Raw genomic sequence first — 19,974 nt, 5'->3', positions numbered from 1 at the left:
ACTGTATCCAGTCTGTGAACCAGGTCGTGCCGCTTTATTGAAGTTAACCGATTTGGGTGATGCAGAGGTTGCTCTTAGAAAATTTTATTGCGCAGATCAAGCTAGGGAGGCTGCTCTAGCTGCTTATTGTAGACTAACTTGCGATAAAGGTCGTCAAAGGCAAATTTTATCGTGCAATAATGAAATTCTTTGTGCACCTCCAATACCCTGTGCAAGAACAAGTGATACATTGAATGACAACGATAATAACTTGTGGTGTAAATCTTTTTGTGTACCATCAGTACATCCTAATTATATGTTAGAATCTTGTAATGTATGCTGTCCACCTCGTAAATTAGAAGAATTTTGTTTTTCATATGGTTCACCATCACCAATGTGTTTACCTTCCTACCCATCAACTTATCTATCTTGTTCAGCAATTTAACTTTTCTTTTAAGATCTTAATCAATTTATTCAATATTTACTCAATTGACTTAATATCTTTTTTTATATAAAAATTGTTTATACTTTGAAATATATATATATATATATATATATATATATATATATATATATATATAATCTTATTATGAAAAAATAGTAAAAGCTAAAAATGCATAGATAACAGAAAAAAATACATTACATAACATACAGCAATAAAAAGTTGAATAAAAGATCAAAGCATTTTCTATTAAAATATTTTTTGTAATGTATTCCTCTCTTTAATTAGAATTATTATTCATTTTATAAATACATAAACTAATTTAAAAAATATGTATATATATATATATATATATATATATATATACTTTTTAAATTAGTATGCATTTATAAAATTTATATACATATATATACATACACACTATCGAGTATATTTACATATATACATATGTATATACTGTCGAACATGGATCTGTTCCATGAAGTATATACTACTTCATGATCTGTTCTAATTTTTCCTAACGAATGTAAACAAGAATGGGAGTCAAGGCTATCGCACACAAAATGCATAAGCTACATGTGCATAGCATAAGATCGTATGGACCAATGAGCATCGAATAAGTCGCCATATTGATTTACATAATATTATTATTGGTCCATACGATCTTTTGCTATGCACATGTAGCTTATGCATTTTGTGTGAGATAGCCTTCATCCTACGTTCATCGAATATGTAACCCAGTCCTATTCGACTCCTCCACTTTTTCGTGTATCTTATTGCGTGGTGTTGGTTGTTCTTAAGCCCGTATCAGACTACGCATTGAAAATTGAAGATTGGAGATTAAAGATTAGAATTTGACGAATCAGAACAAAAGGAACTAAAATTGCTTTGTCCTGATTGGTCAAATTTCAATCTTTAATCTCAATCTTTTATGCGTAATCTGATACGAGCTTTACAATCGTTCAGGATAGACAATCGGAGGAGGCTAGAAAGGAGACTGATATACACAGATACACACAGATTTTTATATACATTAATTTTATTTATCTATAAACATTACGGCTTAAGTTTTCGGCCTTACTTCTTAAATAGATTGGCCTTTACATCTTAAGTCTTAAGGTCCGGACATATAAAAAAATGCATATACATAAGGAATTCGATTGGTTGAATTCCTTATGCATGTGTTTATAGACCAATCAGTTTTTTTATGTATGTGTACTATGCGTTATGTAAAAGTGTGTGCAGCGGCCTTTAGGTCGGTATTCATAGTCCGATCTTATATTTAAAATCGTCTTAAGATACCGTTTAACCAATGAAGTAGCTACATAGGCCGGTATTTATAGTCCGTTTTTATATATAAGATCATCTTAAGACATGTTTTTAGTGGACTTAAAACTACGTTCAGCCAATCAGATGGCCGAATAGAGTTTTAAGACCTTACTTAAGACGAGCTTGAATATAAGAACAGACTATGAATACCGGCCTTAAAGCATAAGCGAATCGACCAATCACGGTCGAGACCTTAAGCAGCCATTTTAAAACGTCAACAGCGCTGAAAATTCGGTATGGTTGAAATTGTTACGTCTTAAGTCTTATGGCTTAAGTTTTTTGTGTGTTCCCCGCCTTACGGCTTAAATTTTTTTATGTGCCCGGGCTTTTACGTTTTAAAATGGCTGCTTAAGATTTTGACTGTGATTGGTCGATTCGCTTATGCTTTAAGTCTTCTGACTTAAGTTTTTTTGTGTGTTCCACATACATGTAACGGCTCATTTATGCCTTTTTACCACGTCTTTATCTATTTAAAAGTAATTTTAGATTAATAAGATTTTTGCGATTAAAATTCTATCAAACATGATATAATTCAGATAATTTTTAACTACGTAAACATAATAATAAAAATTTTTATTACGTATTATTTAATTGAAAATTATATGAATAATATTGTGTTTGATTGTCACTTTACTCGCAAAAATCTTATTAATCTAATGAAATTGTGTTCTAAATATAGTATAAAAAATGTTATAAAACTTTTAGTTTTACCTATACTATTATACATATATATTTAATTGGTCTTTGCGTTATGTTTTTTGAAAATACTCCGTAAATTCCCGTAAATAGTATGTATTAGTTTCTTAAATGTATTTTAATATTTTGTAACTGTCAAAGATAAAATATACTATTGAAATAACAGAAACAATTTTGAAGTCATAATTTAAGAAACATATTTTTACAGACAAGAAAAATTATTTTATTTTTTAATAAATAACGAGGAAAACGAAAAAAAGATTATATATAATTATATACATATATATATATATATATAAGAGTATAATGAGTCGGAGAAATAAATAATTTATAAAAGTAAAGACATTTCAAATTTACTTAAAATTTTTTTTTAATATTAAATACATTAACTTCTCTTTTAAAATTTACTTTACATCTTTTTAAAATAACTTTATCATCAATCTTAACTTTTTTAGTTTTCCTAATAATTTTTTAGAAAATATTAATAAAAATAGAATTTGTCTTATTAATTAATTAATTTTATTTCTTTTTTAATTAACTTTTGATAAAACTTTTTTTATGATTAACTAACATCACACAAACAATAAGAAATATGTAAATGAATGTGCGCGTCCGCAACTGACATTTGTAACTCGTATTGTTATTCGTATTGTACATATACGTATACAAACCAGAATTAATTAGTTTATATATTTATTTGTGCATTTTGGGTAATATAAAAATTTGAATTAAATAGCATCGAAATATGGCATTTAAATTAAAAGTTTTATTCATTTTTACAAATAAACAATTAAATAATTTGTTTATAAATAATATAAATAACGCCAGAAATTTCCTTAGGCAATGTGTTTTTTTTTTATTAATTTATAATAAATTGTTTTTAAAAATATTTGAGCATAAGGTGTAACAGTGCACTCTTTTCCTTGTAAATTTAATACTTCATTAAAACTGTATTCAACGCGCGTGCGCCGAAAAGCGTCTTTGAGAACACTCAGTCAGTTTGCCTGTAACTCCTGTCGACATTTAATCGGAGTTTGGTCGAGGCGGCTCTCGAATAGAGTCCTATATATATTGTGAACACAAAGTCTTAAAGTCCGCGATACACTGCGATTTTTTTGTAGTATCGTAAGCGAGTTAGTAAATTACTAGAAATATTGCATGTTTTTTATTGAGTGTTATATTTCTAGTGATTTACTAGTTCGCATGTGATCTAACAAGAAAAATCATACAGAACAACATCAGAGATCAGAGAGAAGTCTTTACTTATAATAAAGTTTACTATTGTGTTTTCGATCAATCTGGTGTAGTTTGGTGCAACGGGTGTAGTGTGTTGAATGTCAAACGGTGAACGCGAATGATTATAGCTTAGCACAGCAGCGAGGCGTAGCGTTATGGTGTGGATATGGTCATATTGGCCGTATTGCATTTAGGTAGTGCGATCACTTATTTAGCATGTTTTCTTTTTAGATTCGACATAACTTATGTGCAAATTAGTTGGGGAGTTTATTTTTAAGTGATTACTATCGAGTATATACTTTTCTATGCCTCTTTTTTGCTTTCATTCTCGTCGATGTTGACAAAATGTGATTTTGCAGACGAGAGAGGAATAGTTTTATTTCTCTTAGCACATCAAATATACTGTCACATTACTATGGTATGATTCTATGAATTTTATTCTATTAACAATAAATAAATAGAGCTCTCACAAAAATGTAATATAACAAAATAATCACTAAAATGTAATATAACACAATAATACAGGCTAATAAGAGCCAATCGTACGGTAATAAGCGAAAATAAAAAGAAATATTTATTCTATTATCTTATTCCATTTTAAGCACTAGTCTTCTTAGATGTATCGATCGGCATTGTCTTTCTCTCTCTTTCCTCTTTTCCTCCCCTCCCCTGTCCCCCCCCCTCTCTCTCTCTGTTTCTCTCTCTCTCTCTCTGTTTCTCTCTCTCTCTCTCTCTCTCTCTCTCTCTCTGTTTCTCATATTGTACATATGTACATATATATATATATGAGCTTACGTCAACTATTTGCAATTTCTATTATTTTTTCCCTAAGTATGATATGTATATTTGAAATCAATAGTTTAAAACACAAACTTTTATATTTAAAAAATTATTTCTTTATTTATATATAACAAAAATATACTATTCCGATTTATTCAATTGTGTTTTATTTCTTAAAGCCATTTTATATATTTTTTTTCTTATAAAAACTGCAGTTTGAATAAATGCTATTTTACTTGTTTAATGCTAGTTTCTGTTAATTAAATTCTTTCTTCCCATTTTTATAGTTAATATTATAAATAGTTAATATCGTAAATATTAATATTATAAATTAGAAAAATTTTAAATTATGTTAAAAATAAGACATTATGGGAATAATTTATTGTTTAATTAGATATTCATTATATTTATAATAATTTATTTATTGTACTTATAATAATTTATCAATAATTTATTGTATAATTAAATAGATTAATTTAAATAATCCAAAGATTACAAGAAAAATGTACAAAAATATTCGGGAACCTTATAATTATATTTCAAAATTTGTGATTAATAACTACATTTTTTGTCTTACTTTTACCGAATTATATTGCTTTGTTATTGTTACTGATTACAATTTTATTAATTGTATTTATCTATTTATCTTTTTTTTTATAATTTTTTAAAACAATTTTTACAATTTTATTAACTGTATTTTTACAATTTTTTAACTATATTTTTTAAAACTAATTTGTTAGAACATTAAATTGATTATAAATAAGTACATTTACATTTAATAGCCAATCATTCCTTAATATAATCGCGGAAGTGTATTATATTATATTACAAAGCATTAACAGAAAGAGAGATAAATAGATAAATAAATTATGTGCGTGTCGGCGCGTGTGCGTGCGCGCGCGCGTATGTGTGTGTGTGTATGTGCGTATGCGGACGAGCGTGCATGCGTGCGTGCGTGCGTGCGTGCGTGCGTGCGTGCGTGCGTGCGTGCGTGCATGCGTGTGTGTGCGTGTGTGTAGAAAAAGAGATAAAGAAAAATTAGAAGAGAGGAACAGGAGGAAAAGAAGAAAAAGAAAAGAGAGAAAGAGAAAGAGTGCTCTCTCACATTGCTATCTCAAAATAAATTAAGATCTGTGGCATACTTAATGGATATGATCATACGAAAGATTATAGAGAATAAAGCACATATTTATAAACACATAAAAATCATTTAGGCTGGTTTTCATAGTCTGATCTTATATTTAAAATTATCTTAAGATCTCGTTCAACCAATAAAATGATGCTATGCGGTTACTTCATTGGTTGAACGCGATCTTAAAACGATCTTAAATATAAGATCGGCCTATGAATACCGACCTTAGATACGTAAGATGTTAAGATTATAAGAATAACTTAATGAAATAGAAAACTGATTTTTAATAATATAATGATGAATTAAATTGATTGTATTTGTTTTAAACAACCATGGAATTATTTTTACTAATAGTTAATAGTAACAACTAGATTTAAAGTGAGAGAGAAAGAGAAAGGAAAAAAATGAGAGAAAGAAAGAGAAAATTATGTAATATTATATTGTTAAATGTTAAAATACAATAGTTAGTATTTAGGATTATTAAGGATAATATTAAATCGAAATCCGTTTATTAGATTGTGGTAAAAGATTTATTTCTGAAAAAGTTCAAAACAAAATTATTATATATATATATATATATATATATATATAAGGCAAGGAAATTGATATATTTCTATAGTATATTCTACATATTTTTCGGTACAAAAGGTCGTATAAATTTTTGGCTTCGTTTTTTAAGTTAGAAGTTTTTATTATTATACAGCATTGAAGGCACTTAACTTTATAGCTGAAATTATCTTTGTTATATATCTAATTAACAAAAAATGTTTTTAACAAAAGTTCATAATTCATAGTTTCAGAAGAAATATAAAATGCATATCAGTTTTTTAATAATATTATTTTTTATAATATTATATTTTATAAAATTTTTTATAATATTTTAACATTTTCTTACATTTAAAATAAGATCATATATTTTTTTTCATAATTCAATTTTTTGTCATTCTACAATATATCAAGTATTAAAAGAAAATTATCAAAAAGTAATTTTTCCGATATTTCATAATTTATTTAAACATGTGATATAAAATATGTAATATTTTATAAAGTATTTACTTTTCAAGATTTTTACAAAAAGAATGAACTAAATTAATTGGTATATGTAAAATAGATAATTGTATTTAAGAAAATATATGTAATTGGAGTTTGCAAGTGCAACATAGTACTTGTATAAAAATAAAATTATAAATTAATTCTATTTAAAAAATTCTATTTTGTTCTATGAAAAATTTAATAAATAGATATTTTAATAAACTTTAAAATTTCACGTATTTTATATCAGCATACATATTAGATTAAATTATATAAAATATCTAAACTGTTGATTTTTTGATAATTCTACATTCATACTTTTACATGTAAAATAATCATTCTACGTGTAAAAGTATTAAGATAAAATTATGAAAAAATTAATAATAATAATAATTTATGTTATAATAAAAATTAATAATAGTTTATAAAATATTTGATAATTTATTTTGTCAAGTAGTGATATAAAATGCATAAAATCTTGTAAAGTTTATTAAAGTATTTTCTATTATCAAAAGAAATAGTATCCCCAATTACTATCATTTTTCGTTGACCCTCTGCTTCTATCAAAAGAAATAGTAATTTTAAAATATATTTTGTCTTATAACACATATCCAAAAAAATTATGAAACATCAAGATAAAATGTTGATATAAAAATTATTATTATATGAATTTTATTTTAATATTTTTGTTAATTTTATTAATTCTTAAATTGTAGATTTTCATGAAATGCTTTGGCATCAAATATTATTTAGAAAGACGAGACAAAACAAGAGTTACAGCAAAACTTGTACATTTATGTTAAGTTATTTTAAATATGACAAGGATAGTAGCGTGTTTGCAAATATAAAATGGATATGTTGAATTTGAGTATTTATAAAAGTAATTTTATTTTGTTAATGTACAATCGAAAAATCAATGAAAGCAAGAGAAATATAAGTAACATTTATGTTAATTTTATTTCTTGTAACAATAAATTTCTAATTCGATAACAGACTTGAGTAATTGAGTAATTTCCTTATTGACAAAATATAAGTATTTGCATCTAGAGAATAAAATTTTCTCACATTATGATATATAAGTTGAATCAAATAGGTTATAAGTATATTTTATCTAGATACGTCACACACGCACACACACAGGCGCGCGACACGCATTCTGTTTATAAATCATCTTTAATCAGTTATTAGAAATCGATAATTTTATTTAAAATAGGATACACATACACACACACACACACATACACACCTTGGCACAATATATTGTGTGCAAGAGAAAGAAAGAGAGAGAGAGAGGGGGGGGGGGAGGGAGAGAGAAATAAAAAAAAAGAAGCTAATATGTGCCTATTTGAAGTTAAAAAAAGCGCGAATATTTAAAATAAATTTTAATTAGTATTCAATTAGTACTTATTAGTAATATCTATTAATGTACTTTTTCATGATCTCAGCGCGCATATAATTGCAAATAAACGGAACAATCTTTTTACTTCTTATCAGTCTACATTGCTTTTAATTCATTCTGAAAAAAAAAATATATATATATATATATACTTCATTCAAATAAAGCAATTTTTGAAGTACATACAAGTTGCGAGTTATGCCATTGGATGTTTAACGCAATATCACTAGCACACATTAGTACGAAATATCGAAGCATCAAAATAATGTCAATCAATTTTTATTCTAGCTGCCGTTTATATAAAAATAATTTTTTTCTCCTTGCACACTGACAATGTTATTTTTTTGAGTAATCCATTTTGATTCTGATCTAATGAAAATTGCATTCTTAACGCAATTTGTTCTAAAATAATATTTTAATCCATTAATTAGAATAATAATTATTACTATTATTCGTTATCTAATATATACTATAAGTAATGTATAGTTTACTATAGTAATTATATAGAAGTTATTTGTGATAGATGGAATGGACAAGTTATTTACAAAATGGTACATTTAAAAGTTTGATGAACTAAAAATTTGTTTAATTAAATTATTGAAATAACTATTATTAAAATTACTGAAATATAACTTCTTGAATAGCTATCTCGATAAATCATTTTACAATGAGTTGTAATCATTTTGAAACTTTCACCACACCCTTCCTTCCGATTTGACCTAGAATCTAAAAGGTAGGTGTGGCATCCCTAGATGATTCTTTTTAGACTATAAATCGTCTATAATAACAAAGAGAATGATACATTTGAAAGATTAGTCCGCCGCAATTTAAACCGTCAAGATTTTGTGTTATAAAGCTTTTTTTATTTGTAAAGCAGATTTACAAATTCGAGAAGGTAAAGTCGAAATTTTGCTGTAAATAAAGTATTGCTTATTAGTGCTATAACATAAATACACATACAAACACAACATTTTCTGCAGATTTTCATATCTCAGCGCATTCAGTTCCTTTTCTTTAGTTTTTCATTGGAGTTTTTCTTGACTTTGAATTTTCTGGATTTATGAGGTTCTTTTTTTTTTGAAAAAAAAAGTAAAAGAAAAGATTAACTTTCTCAACGTTCACGTTAACGCGCGGAATATGCACTGTATCGCGATCTCATTGCCAAATATGGCTAGCTGCGGTATTCTTAGCACTGCTCGAGCACGAACGATACTCGACGGAGTTACCCGACAAACCATGCCTCTTGTCATCTTCGTCTTCGTTTTTCTTCTTTCTCGTCGGTTTTTCCTTTTTTTTCTTGCCATTATCACCGTTATCCTCGTTTTGATTTTTTGTATTAAAAATAATAAATAATAACTTGTAATAAAATGAAAATAAATTTATAAAAAAAAATGAAATAATGCATTAAAAAGAAGAAAATAAAATTATATGTTATGCATATATTACAAGGAAATTATATATATAAATATAAGGACTCAAGTGCATATAAATTTAAAAATTAATATGTAAAGCGAAGTTACAATTAAAAAGTTACAATTCATGACATAAACGAAATATGCGAAAGAAAAATAAATGCAGAAGTTATCAACTTTATAAAAACAGCAAAAGATAAGAAATTTAATTCTAAAAGAAGAAATAAAGGTACTACAAGACAAGACAAATACAAGAAGTGTGTGTGTGTGAAGATTGTGTATTATTTTGCAGAATTTTTCTAATCTTATTATTTTATCTAAAAGATTTATAACTTTAAAAACTTATAGTACACTAAAAAGTTATTTAAAAATAAGAATATCGATTAAAACTTTATATACACACACACACACACACACACACACACACACACACACACATATATATATATATATATATATATATATATATAAAGTTTTAATCAATATTCTTATTTTTAAATAACTTTTTAGTGTACTATAAGTTTTTAAAGTTATAAATCTTTTAGATAAAATAATAAGATTAGAAAAATTCTGCAGAAAAAAATAAGTACTTAACAATTTACTTGCTGTTATTACCCTGAAGCAATTTCTTTAGTTTAATAATCTAAACTATTTGTTTAAACTATCAATTACAAAATTATAATAAAAATAAAGTTAGGAAATAATTTGTGAATTTTTTTAAAAACACCAATTTTACACACACACACACACACACACACATACAGAGAGACAAAAATGGTGATATTATTTTTATTCAAAAAATAAAACTATTTTTTAATAGTCATTGCATATGATAAACGTGAGACTTTTCTGTTCGATGACAATTGATGACTATTTCTATTTTTCTCATTTCACATAATATAATCACAACTATTACTATAACAGCTACTAATACTTAAGCAAAAGAAGATATTTTAGCTGGTTTATTATCACGATGTCAGCCCTTTAGCAGTAATTAGACCATAATTAATTGATCATGAAGAGCAGTCAACGAAGTTATTAAGGTTAGCAACAGCCGATTCGTAGCGACAGTTCATGCAAGTTTTCTACAAATATAATCCTTGCTTTATTATGATTTGCGTACAGAAAATTATGAAAAGACAATTTATATGGAAAATGAGAGTAACTACTTATTGGAAAAACACAGAGAACTTGGAATTCTTTTTATATCTGGAAAAATTAGGAAATTCTCATTAAATTTTATATGAGGGATTTTTTTAATTCTCTCTTTGATAATTTTTATTTTAAGCTTAAGTAATCTGTCGATAAGTTAAGATATTTCTCTATTATATTTCTATCTTTGTTTATAATATTTAATGTCAAAATATTATATATATATGCAACACATATTCTTTATTGTAATTTTTAGTGAGAAAAAAATATGAATAAAATATATATTATGCAAGTGCAAAATGTTTTTCTTATAAAAATTATTCAGTCTTTTCAGTACATTTACAAATCCAATATTTGAAACTTAAGTGTCTTTGTGTTTTTCTTTTATAATAAGTATATTTTGTTATGAGTAAAAAACACATACAATGAAAAGAAACTTATTTTGAAAGTTGCAAAAAAGTTGTAAAAATCCTTAAAATATTCTTTCTATGTTATACAAAATTTTGTACAAAAATACTGGAAGACTAGAAGTTCCTTTTTACAAGCTTTGAATAGACATTTGAATAAATACATATATTGAAAATGTTCTTGAGTTTTGGACAGCGATTATGTAACTATTTTCTTAGAGCAAAAAAATGAAAAGTAAAAAATTTTTTTTGTTTTGATTGGTTAATCATCGAAATGGCGAATTTTTTTACTTTTCACGTTTCCACTCTAAAGAAAAAGTTACGTGATGTGCTACGTTTTGAAGAATTTGACTCATTGTCAGAAATTGTTAATTTATGAGAATAGTTTTGAATTAATTCATAAATATTATTATGATTTTTTTAAATATTTCAGTTATGAAGAATTATAATATAATTATTAGGACATATTAAAAATAGTATATTATTATATACTAATTATTACCGGATATTAAAGATGATCAGATATTATTATATGTTATAAAAATATATAAAAAAATAGTATATATAATAAAAAATATATAATATATGTAATAAAAATATAAATAACATATGTTTTTATACTTTGCGTGTATCATTTTTGTTTCGTTTGGAGAGATGCCGTTTGCTTACATTTCCAATTGCTAACCGCTTGGTTTGCGTACAACATTTTGGGAATGTCGACAGCTTCGTTTGTCGACATTCCCAATTGCCTACACGCACATGAAAAAAAATACAAAAGCTACGATTGCACACTTATATACCGCGCACTTAATTTATTTTATTCCACACATAAAATAAAAAAATCATATTAACACTTTGTAAACACGACGTTATTGTACACATACATTGTATAGACATTACACTTATGACATTGTATTACTGTGTAATAGTCATATATGTATACATTGCATATATGACTATTACACAGATATAACGTACTATCGAGTCACTTCACTGTTTGCCTCTTATTCGTAAGACATTTGTACTTCGCCACTTTACCGTCCGACATTTCATCCTCTACGATATTTCTATAATTATACGGTTCCACGTGGATTTGCAACTTTTAGCGTGACGCAAAATCCAACCCATATCGCCCGGTGCTTCGTATGCCAAACGAGATTTATATATAATTATACAGTTTTATATGGATTTGCAATTTTTTGTGCAAAAAAATTATTCATTTCATATTGACCGGTGCTTGGGAAAGACTAATTTACTAAATTGATAAAAAAATCGATCAGAGAATTCCATAAGCAATCATGTATGAATTTGCACTTTTAATTTAAGATTTTAATTATGTCATACATTGCGTATGTGTGTACAATATGTTTATGTGTGTAAAGTGTTATTATGATTTTCTTATTTTATAAGTGAAATACTATGTGTGCAATGTGTGCAATGTGTATGTGCGCAATAATGTTATGTGTGCAAAGTGTTAATATGATTTTTTTATTTTATGTGTGCAATGTGTACATATGCAATGTGTATGTGTAATAATAATGTTATATAATGTTATATGTACAATCGTACTTTTGTAATTTCATTTTAATAATGTGCAAAATAATGCGTGTAAGTAATCGAGAATGCCAGCAAATTCGGAACCCTTTTGTTTCGTTTTATTTTAAGTTTCCTTTTACACAAAGTTATATAAAAAAAAATATAAGGTTAAGATTAGATCAATATCTAATAGTAAGATATTCAATGTTGCATTGAATAACATTAACATTATTTGATAGCGATTTTGTACCTATTTGTATCGTTCTTATTTCACATGTATTTAAAATTTCAAGTTCAAGAAACTATATATATATATATATATATATTTTTCAATTAAATTTTTTTAAGAGAATAACTCTGCTTTAAGTATAGTGTATATTAGCTAACGTGAAGAAGAAAATTGCTCATATTTATTTATATTTCTTTTTTATTTTGTGTACCTTACAAATTTTGAAATGGCAATTATTCTATTGACAAATTTATGAAAATCAAGAAGTGCTGAAGTTAAGTTCTGGGATATAAATAAATGGGTGAATAAAGAGTACTAGACGAAAGAGCAAGAGACACCCGAAAAACGTGCATTTTCACATATGTATACCATAAAGGTGAGACGCCGCGCCGGTCGATTATCAAGAGTTAATATCAAATACTTGTTATATAGTTCTGGGCATGTACAATGCCTTTCCAAAAAGTTGTGCTATTTAAAATGATTAGATAATTTTTTTAATTAATTACATTCATACATAATATAATTATCTAATCACACGTTTTTTGGGTATAATAATTAATTAAAAAATTATCTAATCATTTTAAATGTCAGAACTCTTTGGAAAGGCATTGTACATGCCCAGAACTATATGAGAACTATTTTATATTAAGCAGAACTCTTGAAAATTGACCGGCGTCTTACCTTTATATATGAAAATACGCGTTTTTCGGGTATAATAATTATTTAAAAAATTATCTAATTATTTCAAATATCAGAACTCTTTGGAAAGGCATTGTACATGCTTAAAACTATATAAAAACTGTTTTACATTAATGAGAACTCTTGAAAATCGACTGGCGCCGGCGTCTCGATATCTGTATCTATGGGACTCGTTCTTTATTTCACCTTAATTAATATTTTTTGCTTTCAGAAGGCAGAGATCTTTTTAGAACTTATCTAGAACCTAGAACTATAGATCTTTTAATTTTCTACAATTTACCGATAGCGAAAATGTCGCGTAGGACAAAGTGAGACGCTGCGTGAAAAGTTGGCGTCTCAGTTTGTCCGAAGGCATTTTTTTTTTGCTTTAATCGCCAGAACTATTTGTTTGAACTATCAGGAACTCTCGAACTATTGAAAATAAAGTCAAAACTCTTAATTATTTATGAGTTTCCACGAAATGATAGCCAGCTTCACACATACAATAATTTAACGAATAGATATGTGATACGCATTTTACGGGCATACATAATAAATAAATACGAGCCATACCGGTATGGATTATTGGGTCAAATAATAAACAAACATGAGTCAGATTTCTGTGATATCTACTATGGGTAAAAATTATAAACATTGAATAGTATTAGTAGTCTAGCAAGTCATCTATAGTGACTAAAATGTGAGTTCGCAAATTTATTCAAAATTTAATGCGTTATAATACAAAAGAAGAGAAAATTGATATGATATTCATTTATGCTAAATGTCGTCAAATTATGAGAGAGGTACACGTTTATACGCTGACAGATTTCCTAATTTCGTACCTGCTCTTCACGTGCTACTCTTACTCTTTCTGTTTTTTCAAGAAATTAAAATTTTTGAAGAAACTAGAAGCGCGGATAACAGTCAGTAATCGAAAAAAGTAACCACGGATGAAACTGCACTTAATATTTTAGCACCTGTCTTTAGCACAAAACCCACAAGTGAGCACAAAGCAAGTTGAACGTGATATCAGTCAGCGAAGTGGACTATTCTGTGAATATTCCATTTTCACAAATTTCTTTTTCTCATATATTTCAATCACTTCATCAAAATCATCTGGATTGCAATAATTTTCAAAATCATGCACAGTTTTGTAAATGAGGTTTACAAAAGATGTGAAATGATGAAATGTTGTTATCTAACAATAAGATTTTGTTTACTGACCAAATATCATTTATGAATCATGGGCAAGTTAATTTTCAAAATATGTATTATTGGTCCATTGAAAATCGACAATGGTTAAGAGAAATCACAAATCAAAAATCTTGGTCCATAAATGTTTGGAATAGAATTATCAATAATCAAATAACTAGCCCATATTTCATTGATTGCACATTGAATAATCACAGAAATACATGTAAAGAATTTTTAACACAAATTTAATATAATTATTAGATGTTCATTAAAAATATACATTCATCCATGTGATATCGATAGAAGACGAATATCCTATTCATTTTGCACGAATTACAGCGTTTCTTAATAAAAAAATTTAAAGCTCGTTAGTTTGGTCGTTCAGAAATACAAAAATGGCTTCCGCGGTCGTTCCTTGTGTGTTCCGAATTTTGAAACTAGTAGAAATATTATTTAAAATGTTTTGTAGCGAAAATATTACTGGCGTTATAAATGATGATAGCGAAAAAACATTGAAAAATAGATATAAGATTATAAAATTTATTTTTGTTATAGTTTTAATATATATATATATATATATATATATAAATATGTAATATTCCTGTTATTATAATACTAAGTGTAATTTTTGTTATAATATTAAGTATTATAATATTTTATGTAAAAATAATAATTAATTAAATAACATATTTAATTTAAAAATAATAAAAGATAGGTCAAATTGCCATTTTTATTTTTTTTTAACGTGTTCCATCAAATCAAGTCATAATTGGTCCATTTTTCACATAAATAGTAGAAAACAGGTTTAAGAGGTCTAAATTTCTTTTCAAAAGAGATATTCGAAAGATTCATTTTTTTAAAATCCTTAATAATCTTAATTTTTTATACATTTCTTTAGCATACCACATAACATTTGAGAAAAATATATAATATTATTTTGATAATAATTCTCTTTATGCATAATTTTAATCATTAAATTATTTGTAACCGTTGGTGAGATATAAAATATTTTAATTTTTCTTACCTCCGTAACATCTTAACGGGGGGAAATCTCGGAAGCTAAAACGTTGCATAAAGCATTTACTCATCATAAGTTACTCTCATTGTCAGATAGTCACTACATTGGGGTATCTTCAGGGGCAATGTTTTATCCCGCTATATCGTTTGTGTGATTATGTCATGACAACGTGAAGGGTCAGGAAATGCGACATATGTACGTAGATGTTTTCAAAAGGTCAGAAACTTCGGCAGGGACTTTCTGGACTCTCTGATATTTTTAAATAAATAACTTTATTATAATTTATAGATCTACTCGTCTTGCAAAATAAATATTTTTATTATAATTTATAGATCTATTCTCTTGCAAAATTCTGTATAAAATTATATCTCGGTAAAATCAGCTGGTTTTTTCTCATAAGTGTCTCATGTTGTAGTTGTTGAACAAAAAATGTAATGGATTTAAAGCTAGATAATGAACAGTTTTCGTGTTTGACTGCCTTACAGCCAATAATATCTTATCATACAAAATTCAATAACTTTGAAACGGCTGATCTAAAGTAATATTAAAATTATGATGTTGTAAAGATCTCAAGAATAGTTATAAGAATATGTAATAAAAATAGAAGTTTCATTTAAAAAATTCAAGATGATTCAAGATCTTGCCCTGATCTGAATGATGCCACTCAAAATCGAACTGATAAAGTCAATAATTAGGTCTTTTTAAACTGTAACACTTTATCTAAAACTTATTTTTCTCGAAATATAAAGAGGTCTCGAAATCACACTTTTTATACACTCTGTATATTACTAGACTTTATCCTTTAATATCTAGATATTTTTTATAGTTTTATATTTTAAAATTTGAATTTTAGAATAATATATAAAGTGATTAATATTAAGTACCCAGATAGCCAAATCAATCAGCAGCATATATTACGAATGTTGTGTATTATGTTGACTCTCTCAGAACTCTGGCAGCATATATGTAGATGTAGACCAAGAATGATCAATCGTTTTAAATAATATCGGCAGAAATATCACAGAGAAGTTGGCGCTTTATGATAATATATAAATATTGCATATTAACACACAATATGTGCTAAAACAAAAACTAAATTAAAATTGAGCATAATATGATCCGCTTAATACTTGCCGCTACGTTATGACAATAGACAATGTTCAATTTTGGTTAGGTGTGCATTTTTGCTTCCACAAACTGCTTCCACAAACTGCTTCCACTACCAGCAGCTTATGTTAAAGTAAAAAATAAGCAGTTGCGCGGACACGGTAGATAGAAATGTGCTATGAAGTTATGATTGAATCTGCTGCCAATATGTTATATACTGTTGAGGTTTTTCTATCTGGATAATTATCATTTATTTAATAACTTTTTTACCTTCTATTTTTTAATTATTTGATTAAAGATTTATATATGTACATGATTTATATATTAAAATTAATACATCAATTTCTATTTAGAATAAAAATAAAATATATAAATGATTTTTGGTTTGACTCTCTCTTGGGAGAAATTGGATTTCTTCTTGGGAGTATAGATTTATTGAATTTGATTTATATTTTTTCAGATTATTTCATCTCTCCCAAGTACAGTTGGAATTCAAACATCGTCAATCATCGTTTCAATCATGTTATTAACTGTTAAATTATTAATTTTTAAATAATTTAAATAAAATAATAATAATATTAATAATTGTGCACGGTGACAAGAAAAAAAAAATACAAAAGCCAAAAAGGTAAAGAAAGTGAAAAAAAAGAAGGGATGATGCGTTATACAAAGGAAAGTTATAAGATAACTTGGCGATTAAGGAAAACAAGAATTTTAGGCCAACCGGCCTGAGATATGCCAGCAATAGCAGTAACACCTCAACGATCTTTAAGGACATCTTCGTTGCTGTTGGCCGCAACAGCAGAACAGTGTCAATCATCATCACTGTCTTGGGGTTGCCAAGTCTACGCCACCCGACGCGATCTCTTTATACCAGCGATCGTCGATCCACGTCCGAGCAGGACAGTGCATTGTCCAGATTTAAATGCTTGTTTGGTGAACGAATCGCGTTTAAAACACGATCAAGTGGACTGTCAAACAATTCACTTTGGCTATGCGATTCCGATTAATATCGTACCAGTTCGTGAGAATCCTGAATTAGTTGAATTGATATTAGATCAGTCCGCCGAGATTAGCGTTCAGGCAATAAATTTTCTACTCAATCATCATCCGCAGTTGCGTAAACGACAGCACTTCTATGAAATGGCTGCTACAGCTAAACATGATCTTCGTCGAAAGTTCCCTGCGGACACAACCCCTTCTGGTGAGGAGGATATTGCCGCCATCGCTAAACAGATTAGCGATCATGCGGAAGCGATTTATCAGACATGGAAAAGTCGTGGGTTAGCGCCAACAGAAATCTTAACTTGTCACAGTAATGAAACCGCTGTTGACAAGTTTGGCAGCGCATTAACACCTTGCAATTTATCCACTATTGGGAATAATATAATTGGGAGTAATAAGACATTGTCATCATCATCGCTTGAACATTCTTCCCCGACAGCGGAAGATATATTAACGCCGAATCTGGACAATGGCAACCTTGAAAAACTAGTCAACAATTTTGTAGTAGAAGATAAAGCTAGGATAGCCGCTTCTAAGCAAAAATCACCCTTGAAGTCATTACCGTCTTCCATACAATTCGCTCTACAGAAGTTTGAGAAAAATTCTGTGCAACAGCAGCAGATGACAGCTTCCACGAAGAACGATATAACTCCGCTCGATAACTCGAAAAAATTGACGAGCGCCTTATTGTCTTCACCATTTTCGAACAAATCGTCGCAAGTAGTAAAACCTCAGATTTTTACCAAAACATTTGGCTCTCCTCACTGCGAAGTTTTTCTGGAGACGATTGAAACTACTTTTCCAGTCGATTTGACATCTTCTAAGAGACCAACACAGCAGAAGAGGCCCGCTAGTATATTAATCACGTCATCACCCACTAGTTCTTCAAATATCGACTTGACGCACTCGATGAATTCCGGTTTAACAACATGGCCACTAAAAAACAAATTAAATAATTCCAAAAAGATCATAGATGTATCTCACACATCAATTAAAACATCCCAACAAGGAGATATTGCAGAATTACCAGTGAAAGACGAGAAAAGATCGATAGAAACAGATTCGCGGTGCGCGTACATCGATGAAGTCGCACGGGAAGAAGAAAGATTGATAAATGCTTTAAAAACAGGCGCTGTTATTACTGAAGAATCAGAAAGGATAATGACGGAAAAGTCTGAACGGAAAAAACCGGCTATTAAACGGGAAAAACCGAAAATTGATCCTGTCAAGCCAATTATTATCGGAAGCCAAACTCATCATGGAGCTAGCTCGGCAGTATCTATCTTAGCAACGTCTAATTCGGTGGCAACAGCTACTGCAGTCAATATCGGTAATGCTGCTGCCGTTGTCGCAGTATCCGCTAGTCATAATCCTCTAATGAACGAGTCAAAATCGCTCAACAAGGATGATCTATCTGCTATGTCGGTGGTGGACTATGCTAAGATTAGATATAAGGCAGCTCAACAGAATCCGCCTACCCAACAGCGGCTTGAAGAACAGCGAGCTTCCAGCCATCCGTATCATTCTACGACGGAGCAATTTGTTTCTAGCACGAGAACAAAATTCGAAATGGAAATACGAAAAGATAAAGATAAAGATAAAGATAAAGATAAAGATAAAGATAAAGATAAAGATTCAGATAAAGATTTAATAGCATCCAGATGGGGGCCAAGGATTTCTTCTTCGCGACCTCGCCTAGAACAGACTGTACCTCACCCGGAATTGACTAATCAGCAAAAGCAACACATAAGAGCAGCCGCGGCAACTGGAACGGGGAACAATCCTGTTAGACCGTTTCTTACCAGAGGTTCTGTAGCAGAACGTGTACTTATTTTCGAGAAATGCCCGAGTGAACTGCTGTTGGACAAGCGTGGTCCACGACAACCAGTCATTAATACGTGGAGAAGCGGCCATGAGGTGCAAAACAAAGCTCAGGTATTTTTTTTTTTTTTTATTCTTTACTTTCTTATTAAATAACTGACCGTTGTGTTTTATTTTTTTACATTGTCATCGTAATTGTTATGATAATTTATATTAATATTGTATATTAATATATTAGTAGAAGATTGCTTTGTCTTTCCTTATCTGATAAACAAGCTTAATGTTGATATGGTAAACGTATGTGTATGTGTATGGCGCGTATGTGCGTGTGTGCGTGCATACAATCAGGGTTGGGAAAGGTATTTTGTAGAAGTATTTAGAATAAAACTTTGG

The 19,974-nt window shown here is 28.4% G+C and overlaps 1 protein-coding gene across 22 annotated transcripts in view; it reads left to right on the top strand.

Moving 5' to 3' along the window:
* Positions 1-3,434: 3,434 nt before the first annotated feature.
* LOC140674537 (uncharacterized) overlaps positions 3,435-19,974 on the top strand; it is a 28,784-nt gene continuing 12,244 nt past the window's right edge. For 2 of the 22 annotated variants that reach the window (XM_072908135.1, XM_072908312.1), the window contains exons 1-2: positions 3,436-4,100; positions 17,216-19,695. In XM_072908135.1, the coding sequence (XP_072764236.1) occupies positions 17,491-19,695 (2,205 nt within the window). In that variant the 5' untranslated portion in view covers positions 3,436-4,100; positions 17,216-17,490. Of the gene's footprint in view, positions 4,101-17,215; positions 19,696-19,974 lie in introns of all 22 variants that reach the window. The other 20 variants (XM_072908239.1, XM_072908245.1, XM_072908259.1 and 17 more) reach the window with 20 other exon arrangements.

Source organism: Anoplolepis gracilipes, chromosome 2 (assembly GCF_047496725.1).
Source record: "Anoplolepis gracilipes chromosome 2, ASM4749672v1, whole genome shotgun sequence".
NCBI classification, from domain to species: Eukaryota; Metazoa; Arthropoda; class Insecta; order Hymenoptera; family Formicidae; genus Anoplolepis; species Anoplolepis gracilipes.
The sequence above is the reverse complement of the archived record's forward strand: the minus strand, read 5'-3'. Positions and strand labels throughout refer to the sequence as shown.